This window comes from Olea europaea, unplaced genomic scaffold, assembly GCF_002742605.1.
Source record: "Olea europaea var. sylvestris unplaced genomic scaffold, O_europaea_v1 scaffold1602, whole genome shotgun sequence".
Classification (NCBI taxonomy): Eukaryota; Viridiplantae; Streptophyta; class Magnoliopsida; order Lamiales; family Oleaceae; genus Olea; species Olea europaea.
The window spans coordinates 189745-199864 of NW_019233649.1; the positions used below are offsets into that span (position 1 = coordinate 189745).

Here is a 10120-nt window from a genome sequence, read left to right on the forward strand (position 1 = left end):
ATAATTTACATAATTAATTTTTAAATATAGTTTTGTGTCAAAACCAAATAGTCAAAAAAAAGGTTGGGAGGGGGGGTTGGGAGGCTATACATTCAAGAGCCTTCTTAATGATTATTAGTCATAATTTAGTTAAAAAAAAAATATTTTTATTGTGAATTAAAGGTGACAATACTAAGTGAATGTAAATTAAGAGAATGACAATATTCAATAAAATTAATAAATCCAGAATTATTAAATATTTTATGGAAATGTGTATTGAATCAAACTTGTAAGGGTAAAAATTATGAGAACATGACCACTCGAAATTAGGGAGAGTCTAATTTTAAATTTGGATGATTTTTTATTTATTTATTATCCAATGTTTAAGTAAAAAAAAATGTAAATTTTAATAAGTACCAAACTGCTTTCCAAACTAACAACTCATACATAAATCCTTGCAAATGAAAATGTACATTAGAATTTTCACTTCCTCAAAACTAACATTTGCACACTGTACAATTGGATCAACAAGGAGAAAAAACATGTCCAATATCAATGAATATTATAAGGACAAAATATACAGAATTCAACTTGAACAAACAAAGAAAATTTTTGTACTGAATTGGACAACTAGATGCAAGTAATTTTTGATTAAAAAATAGAGTATTTGTAGAAGATAAATTCAAAATTAACTATCCAATATAATAAAGCTTCACATAATTCACAATATTGAAAAGTTTATCATAAACAAAAAATAAAAATAAAAAATCTATGACTGGTTGTTGTGCCTTATAAAAAAGATTGGCCATTATTTTGATCAAAAGAGACCACATTTAGATATCCTATCATCATAGAAGTAGTATAATTTTAATTAAAATAAATTGATAAATAGTTATTAACATATTACAGATCAACAATTATTTAGAAATAGTAAGATAGAAAAGAAAACATATTTTACAAACACATGCTCAATATGTGATCCGTGAGTGATGGATTACGAATGATAAATTGATATTTGAGACTTGATTCATAACGAAGTTCTCATATAATTTTTCTCATTTATTTCCTTCATTTGGTCTAAAGCTCTTATCGTAAAATATCAATTCAAAACAAAATATTTATATTATCGAAAATGAAATGTTCTAAAATTATGTATTTGATTAATAAAAAGGTTTAAAGATAGCAACTACGGATTGAATTTATTATTTTTAATAGATTTTTTTTTAAATGCAATACTATTTAGTCTATTTTTAATATGTATTGTTAGGTTTGAAAAAAATCAATTGTGTAAGTGATTTTTTAATAAATTTTACATATTAATATCAATCGACTTAATAAAATATGCCATTTCAAGTTAATTATATGTAAATAGTATTATTGTAATTTCTTTTAATTGTATATAATAATTTTTTTTTACTAATTGTGTCTAATAATTAGTGATAATTGTGTTTACTGAAAATTAATTGACTTAATTTTTGAAAGCAATAATAATTATTAATTATTTTATTTAGAAGAAATAAATTGAACATTAACGATATTGTTCACCATAAATATAAAAATACAAAAGCAAAATGTTTATCATCTATCCAATCAGGTTACTAAGAAATGACTTTTTGTCTCATTGTTTATCGAATTAATGTAAATTAATGGTGATTAAAGAGTTGATAGATTATTAGAAAATGATTTTTCATCTAATATTTGTCAAGTGAATGTTAGTTGATGGGGATTTTTTTAACTATTTTATCTTATTATCGTTGGAATCTTTTAGGAATACAATATTATTTTAATATGTAATACTAGGTTTAAAATTTTTTGGATTGTGCTACATGTATAAATACATTTGTACTAAAAGTTTTACACACTCTTACAATAGAATGACAGGGATCACATGATCGAATTTTTTAATGCAAAGGGGACCCGCATACATGTGAGAGTGAGTAAACAATTTGGTCAACCAAATTTTGTACAAAAATTTTATCCAAATTTTTTATAGTATATATAATTTTATTATTTTTATAATTTCTATATATTAATATCAATTGACTTAAAAGTCTATGCCATTTCATGTTAATTATATATGTAATATTGTTATAATTTTTTAAAATAAGTTTTTACTAATCATACACCAATAATTAGTCATAATAGTGTTTAGTGAAAATTAATTGACTTAATATTAAAAAAATAACTAATTTTAATATTAATAATAATCGAATTTAGTTGAAAGAAACTCAATTTTAAGAGTATTATTGACCATAAACATAAAAATGTAAGGGTAAAATGGAAAATTAAAGATATAAAGATAAATGAGGGTACATTGAACCTATAGCTAAATATGCAAGGATAAAATTAGTAATTAAAAGTTTTTCCTCAACCCTCCCTTTTAATATATTGTACATTAAAATTATGTCACATAAGATATCATGCAGAATGACTACTGCATTTACTGACTATGAATGAGATTATTGAAATTTTATCTAAGCACTCCAATAATTTTAGGTATATCAGAATTGCCCCCTGAACTCTTTTAAATGTTTCACAATTGTCATCAAACTTTAAATGCTCTCCATGTCCGTTGAATTACTAAAATGTAATTTTCTTTGTCACCCTGTCACTCATCATTTAAATGTTAACGAACTTGATGAATTTATCAAAATGTTATCCCATCTTTATTCTATCTATCTTGTCATATTGTCCTTTGGCTGTTAAAACGACGAGTGACAGATGAATAATATTTTGATAAGTCTAATGACATCTGGGAAATATTTTGAAAAAGTTCAGTGGCAACTTAGAGATATTTTAAAGTTCAATGGCATGAAAACATTTTGAGCAGTTTAATGATAACTCGGAATTTTTTAAAGTTCAATGGTGATTGAAAAATACTTCAGAAAGTACAATGATGATTAAAATACTTTAAAAAAAATAAAAAATAAGTCACTTATTATTATTCTAAATTAAATCTCAAAGCAATAGGGTAGTCCAACTAGTTGTGCGGTTTACTTGGTCCATCATATTAATGTTTAATTAATTGGTGGTTTTCTCTGTAAAACATTCAGCAAATAGCCACAATAGAAAGGGCCATCATATTAAAGGTTCAATTAATGGTTTTTCTTTGAATTAAAATTCCAACAAAAAGCATATACTACATGTTTTGAACGTGACGATATCCGACCAAACATAATAATAGAAACTAACGAGATGAATTTTGTATACTCTCGAATTATTATTATCCCGCTTTCTCGATTTTTTTTTTCCTTTCTTTCTAAAATAATAAAAAATTTTGCATCAAGTAAAAATAAAAATAAAAATAAAAATAAAAATAGAAGGACTTAGGTAAGAGACGTGGCTCATAGAAGCCGCTTGAAGAAAATGCCAAAAAAGTCACCATCTTATGACTAAGCAACGTGGTGTAAAAGGTTGACATTGATTTCTCTTTTGAAATAAGCAATTTAAAATAAAGAAATTGAAAATACGTAATGCTATTTAGCGTAACAGATAATCAATCTAAGTCCTTATTTGAGCCTCATTCTTCTCAAAATTTATTTTTTTCAAAACTTATTTTCAACAACAAATTTTTCAATAAAATAATATTAAACGCAAATTCAAATTTTTTTCTTAATTTTTAACTACATATTCTCAATCGGCCACTATTTAAAAATGCATTCTTTCACTTAAAATAGAACTCAAACAAGGGCTAAGTTGTTTCTAAGTGACATTAAATGATAAGCACAATTAACTGAATCATATAATTTAATTTTTAATTGAGTCATCATATTAATTATAACACTTAGATTGACGCTCTTAAATTAGTGATGTTAGATAACATTATTAAATTTTAATGTATTTGGTGGAATTTCAATATGTGATCATTAAATTAGTGATGTTAGATAACATTACCTTTTTTATTTTTTGGATATCCAAGTATCCACCTTACAGTGACTAAATCCTGGAATCACACCTTGGCCCCTCAAACTGCAGACAGGTTAAACCGCAGGTTATGCCCCAAACTGACCAGTGCTCAAGAGCCCCCCAACTGATCTGTCAAAGTGCCAAACAAGTCATTTTCCATCTTTGCATATTGCCTTCCAGTAGAGCTCCTGTCTTCCAAGATAAATCCTGCTTTCCAGGGGAATATCTGCCTTCCAAGAGCCTTCCAGGAATCGAACTCACGACCTCTGATCTGCCAACCTTGAAGCGCCTTCATCTTTGTCAGTTGGAATGTGTCCTGAGGGGCCAGTTTTAACATATTCTATCTTAACATTAACTTAAACATGTACAGTGCAAAATCCTTCCAAAAACAATTAAATGCGCATGTGAAAGAGAAGGAAAAAAAAACATAAAAACAAAAGAGGAAAATAAAAGAAATCAAATTGAAAATGCTAGTTTGGTTTCATTTTTTAACTAAAATTTTTCTTTTCCAAAAACGGGTGATGAATAAGTGTGTGTTTGTGGATTCTATGAAATATCTATTTAAAATTAATGTTTACATTCGTTAATTTAGTGATTACTATGGAAAAAGTAAATTTTGGCAACTGATGTGAACTTTTGCTAGGATTGAGTGGTTGATACTTTATAGTGATTTTAACCTTCCAAAGAAATTATAAAATTTGAGTAAAATAATATTAATATAAAAAATTGTCACTTCATTTCTGTCCACGAATTTGTATAAAATTCTGTACATGTAACAGTTTGGCCCTAATCTTTTTTTCAGAAAAAAAAAAAGAAAAAAAAAAAGAAGCAACAAACAAACAGAAGGGAAGGCAGTCGCAGCTTTGCTGGATATAACAGAGAGAAGAAAATGGCAGAAAAGAAAGCTTCAACCTTTATTCATTTGTGACAATTAAAATCTATCAATTGTGACAAACTAGACGTGGTAGATAGGATTGTTCTTATTCTTTGCCTCCCCATTTGGTAAATTCCACCTTCCCTCTAAAACGCGCAAAGCTCCTACTTTATCTCTCTACATTTGAGGAGACGCATATTACTTACGTATATAACATTGCATTCTCCACATGTATCTTTTGTTATGATCCCATTCAACGGAGCCAATTTTCTGGTATTCTTCACACTTGTGCTTTCTCTCCATACTTACGCAATATAAACTATAATTTTTTCACTTTCACATTCTTGTTATATATTTCAATTGACAAAGCTGATTCTTTTCCCAGTTTGTTGGGCTAGGTGGGTTGTCTGGATTCTTGATAAATAACAAGAAATCAAAGGAAACTGCATTTTATCTCGTCATGTCGTCATTTTCGTGTTTTGAGTTCTTGAAATCAAGAACAAGAGAACTCACAACAATCTGTTTGTCTTTTCAAGAACTCCTAATTTTATGTGCTGTTGTTATTTTTTCTTGTTTGTGTTTCAGTTTGTTTCATTGGCAGAGACGAGCGTTTTCTGTGTACAAGAAAGGAGAGAGAAAGATAGGTTCATCGATGGAGAGCACATTTAAGGAAATGACTGGTGAACCAGTTCTTGATATGGAAGATAAAGCTGGTGTAGGTGGCGGTGTTAAGGACGTGTATGGTGAGGATAGGGCCTCCGAAGATCAACTTATCACCCCATGGACTGTTTCTGTTGCTAGGTGATCTATAAAAATCAAATGCTCCGTTATGTGTTTATATTTGAAATTTTGATTGACGATGGACTTATTTTCTTGACTAGATGACTGAAATGTGATGTTTCATTTTGTATTCTCTTGGGCAATTGATCTAAAAGAATATATTCCAAGTTGTGTGATTTGTATTGATTTTCTTCGTATAATTTGATTTAGTTCTGTTTATTGCTTTGATTTGATTATATGAAGAATTGTGCCTGTTGTGTAGAGAGACTATGATGCATCTATGCTTCCTCTTTCTTTACAAGATCTACTTCGTGTTATAGCAACAGAAGTCGTGACTCGTCATCTTGTTTGATATAATGTTTAATCACATTTTGTCTTTATTAGTGATGATGAAATTATGGAGTGCATCTGTTTCTTAGTTACATAAATCGTTTGACTTCTAGTTGTTGGATTTACCCTTTTTCCCCCTTTATCTTCAATATGCTAAAAATATTCTTAAATTAAGAATCCAAGGAATTGCTGAGTTGAATATTCTAGCTAAAGAAACTGATTTGCAGTGCTTATACTTCTATTCAGCGGCTATACATTGTTGCGTGATCCACATCACAACAAAGGGCTTGCCTTCACTGACAAGGAAAGAGATGCTCACTACTTGACAGGCCTTCTTCCCTCAGCCGTTTTTACTCAAGAACTTCAGGTCATCAGATAGACCTTTCCATAGAGATCGATCCTGCAGCCTATTGTTTTTCTATACAAAATAGACCACTCATCAACCCTGTTCGATTTTGATTACAGGAGAAGAGATTGATGCACAATCTGCGCCAGTTTACAGTCCCATTGCAAAGATATATGGCCATGATTGACCTTCAGGTAAATGCGCCCCTTCAAAAATACACACCACAGTCACTTGTGCAATCTTATGTTAGTCTTGATATCAATTTTGTTATAAAAATCCCACAATGTTTGTGAACACCTGCATACAGAGCTAGGTTATTTATTTGGCTACTCTTTCCTACTCGTTTCTACTAAAATTACTTGCCATTATAGTATACAGAACACTTCCAGTAATCTAAAGTGAGGTATCGTGTTTCATGGTGGCCTCCATTTTCTGAAATGGGGATACCTCCTGTATGTATGCAATTAGTAGATGCATTTACAGAAGTTCAGAGTACGACTGCTTAGTAGCCTTTGTTCAGATGGATAGTACTTTGATACTTTGATTACTCTTGACCATGTATCTTGTTTCATAGCTGATGATGGTGAATATTGTGTGGAATCTATTTTTTTTTTTTTCACATGCTAATTTTAGTTCTTAAACTTGCAGGAGAGAAATGAAAGGCTCTTCTATAAGCTTCTGATTGATAATGTTGAAGAACTGCTACCAGTTGTCTATACTCCGACAGTTGGTGAGGCTTGCCAGAAGTATGGAAGCATTTTCCGGCGCCCTCAGGGTCTTTATATCAGCTTAAAAGAGAAGTACTCTTAGTTATCTTTTCTTTTCTTTGATTAGTTAATACTCTATTATGAAGTTAAGCCGAAATATTTTATCTGCCAATTACTTTATCTGATGTCAATTGATATGACTATTTTAGGGGAAGGATTCTTGAAGTTCTAAAGAATTGGCCTGAAAAGACTATTCAAGTTATAGTTGTAACTGATGGCGAGCGCATTTTAGGGCTTGGGGATCTTGGTTGTCAGGTAAATTTCATTAATTTATATTATATGAATGCACCGATTGTGATATTTAACTTGAAAAATGGAGACTCATTTTGTCTGTGCACGTGGCTTAATGTTATTCATCAAAATCATTCAAAAATGTTGCAGGGTATGGGGATTCCTGTGGGAAAACTCTCCCTATATACAGCTCTTGGAGGTGTTCGTCCCTCAGTTGTAAGCATAAAATGACTCTGTTTTTATCTCTGATTAATGTTCTCTAATTTGTTATATTTCCTATCGTTCTTTTTCTTGATTGTTCATACAAATAATTTTAATGCTACATGAAGTGATAGCTCTTCATAACTGTTACTAAATTTTGGGTTAAGATCCGATTCATAATACAAATTAGCACAAATTTTTAAGATTCCATGATGATAACATTATTTTGAAATTACTCACCTATCATCACCCTGTTCTTCCTACAATATTTTTGGTATTTTTGGAAAATTTCAATGGACAGACTTCTATTTATGCCATATAAGGTAGTAAATACACTTGCTGATATGATGAACACCTTTATTTGAAAATTTAGATCAGTAGATTGGACTATAATAACAAGATTTTAGCTCTTTTTTGTCCGGTGCCTTTCAATTCTCCCTACTAAACATGTTATAATAGTTAACTATGAAAATTCAATATGTTAGCCATCTGTGTTGAAGTTCCAGTTTCGAGGAATTGGTCAAATAGTTAGCTATCTGGTTGCAGAAATTCACTTTCTACATTCACCTTTCACAGTGCCTACCCATAACAATCGACGTTGGGACAAATAATAAGAAGTTATTGGATGATGAGTTCTACATTGGGTTGAAGCAAAACAGAGCAACTGGCGAGGTCTCGTGATTTACCTTTTACATTGATTTTGAAATCAATTACAAAATATTTCCCAAATTAACTTTGTTTCTTCTTGTTTGACATGGTTTTCAAATGTTCTGTTTTTAATACAGGAATATGCTGAGCTTCTGGATGAGTTCATGTCTGCAGTTAAGCAGAACTACGGGGAGAAAATCCTAGTACAGGTATAAGGAATTTTTTGCATACAGGAATTTGTGCACTTTGCTTCCGTAAACCTGAATTTTTGTCATACTTTTCTAGTTTGAAGATTTCGCAAACCACAATGCCTTTGAGCTACTTTCTAAATACCGCACAACTCATCTCGTGTTCAATGATGATATTCAGGTAAATTTGTTAGAAGTGTCATTTGGTAGAGAAAATTTTTTGTTTTCTTTTGTAGAACTTCATAGTTTTCTTGTTTCATCACAGGGTACGGCTTCAGTGGTTCTAGCCGGACTCATTGCAGCTTTGAAAGTAGTGGGTGGGACTTTAGCCGATCACACTTTCTTGTTCCTCGGTGCTGGAGAGGTTAATTCCGATAACAGTCCACCCCCTCACCTCCCCCTCGACCACCCCAAAATGATTATCCATCAGCTTAAATTGTTTTTAATGGTTCCCGCTTTCGAACATGTTATTCATTATCAGTATTCACCTAAGTATGAATGCACAGCGTGGTACAAGACATATGACTTTTTTTTTTTCATGTTTTTTGCTCGGCAATAACAAGTTGTCTTCTATGTGAAATTATTTTTTCATTACTTTTTTTGTGGAACAGAGACATCTAGCACATAGGCTTAATTCCTTCCTTATAACTTTAATATCGTGGGATAGTTTTAAATGGCCTTGTTTTTCTGTGAAGATACAGTTTGCATTACCCTTGGATCTCTATTAATGGATTGTTTCCTATCAAAATGAGAAGTAGAAGTTTATGCTTTTTGTTAATTTCACCGTGCATCCATTATTTCGACTTCTGCTCGTTTTCTGACTTCAGTTCTTGGCTTTTTGAAGGCTGGGACTGGTATAGCTGAGCTTATAGCTCTTGAGATATCCAAGAAGGTATTAACTTATTTTGCTGTCTTCTTTTGATTATTTTCTTCAGTAAATCTTTCTGATCAAATTTTCAACTTGCATTTACAGACAGATACTCCAATTGAAGAAACCCGAAAAAAAGTTTGGCTCGTGGACTCTAAGGTTCTTAGTTATGTCCATTATCTATTGCATTTTCCTCTTATTGCATACTTGTATAATTTTATCAAGATTCTATCTAGAACATATTCTTTACTCAAACGTTCTTAACTTTGTAATAGGGATTGGTGGTTAGTTCTCGTAAGGAGTCCCTTCAACATTTCAAACAGCCTTGGGCTCACGACCACAAACCTGTTAAGGAACTGTTAAATGCAGTTCAGGTGGGACATTCATGTTCTAACTAGGGAGTTTACGTTATTTATCAAAATTCTGGCTTGCATATTTTCTTGTTATCTTAAATCTCTTTGGCATTCAGGCAATAAAACCAACAGTTCTGATAGGAACTTCAGGTGTTGGACGAACATTTACTAAGGAAGTCGTAGAGGCCATGGCATCCTTCAATGAGGTTTTCTCTCTCTGTCTCTCTTCTTCTCCTCACTGCCTCCAAACACAGACTTCTGGTTGGATGTGTACTAAGATCTTGTTTTGCTAAGCTTAAAAAGTTTACTTAAAAGTAAATAAGTAAACTTTTTTTAGGAATTTGAGTAACCTTTTCCATATATTTAAACTTTAGCTAACCATGCATTAATAAAATTCTCTGAAAATTTTAACCTTTGATGGACGGTCCATATGCAGAAACCAATCATTCTCGCTCTATCAAACCCGACCTCACAATCAGAATGTACTGCTGAAGAGGCTTATGCATGGAGCGAGGTAAATGGATTTATTGGTACCCATATAAGAAATTCTCAGCCATCTATTTCATTGGCTCTTATCTACATGTCGCGCTATCATTTTCAGGGACGTGCTATCTTTTGTAGTGGAAGCCCATTTGACCCTGTTGAATAT

General features: G+C 31.2%; 1 protein-coding gene across 1 annotated transcript; it reads left to right on the forward strand.

Moving 5' to 3' along the window:
* Positions 1 to 4734: 4734 nt before the first annotated feature.
* Positions 4735 to 10117, forward strand: LOC111377074 (NADP-dependent malic enzyme-like; the record flags this gene model as incomplete). Its single annotated transcript, XM_023000122.1, has 17 exons — positions 4735 to 5032; positions 5345 to 5560; positions 6116 to 6236; positions 6335 to 6409; positions 6864 to 7015; positions 7132 to 7237; positions 7364 to 7429; positions 7991 to 8086; positions 8200 to 8271; positions 8348 to 8431; positions 8516 to 8614; positions 9095 to 9142; positions 9224 to 9277; positions 9394 to 9492; positions 9588 to 9677; positions 9908 to 9985; positions 10073 to 10117. Coding segments are annotated over exons 2-17 (1434 nt in total), but the record flags the coding sequence as incomplete, so codon positions are not given.
* Positions 10118 to 10120: the final 3 nt, after the last annotated feature.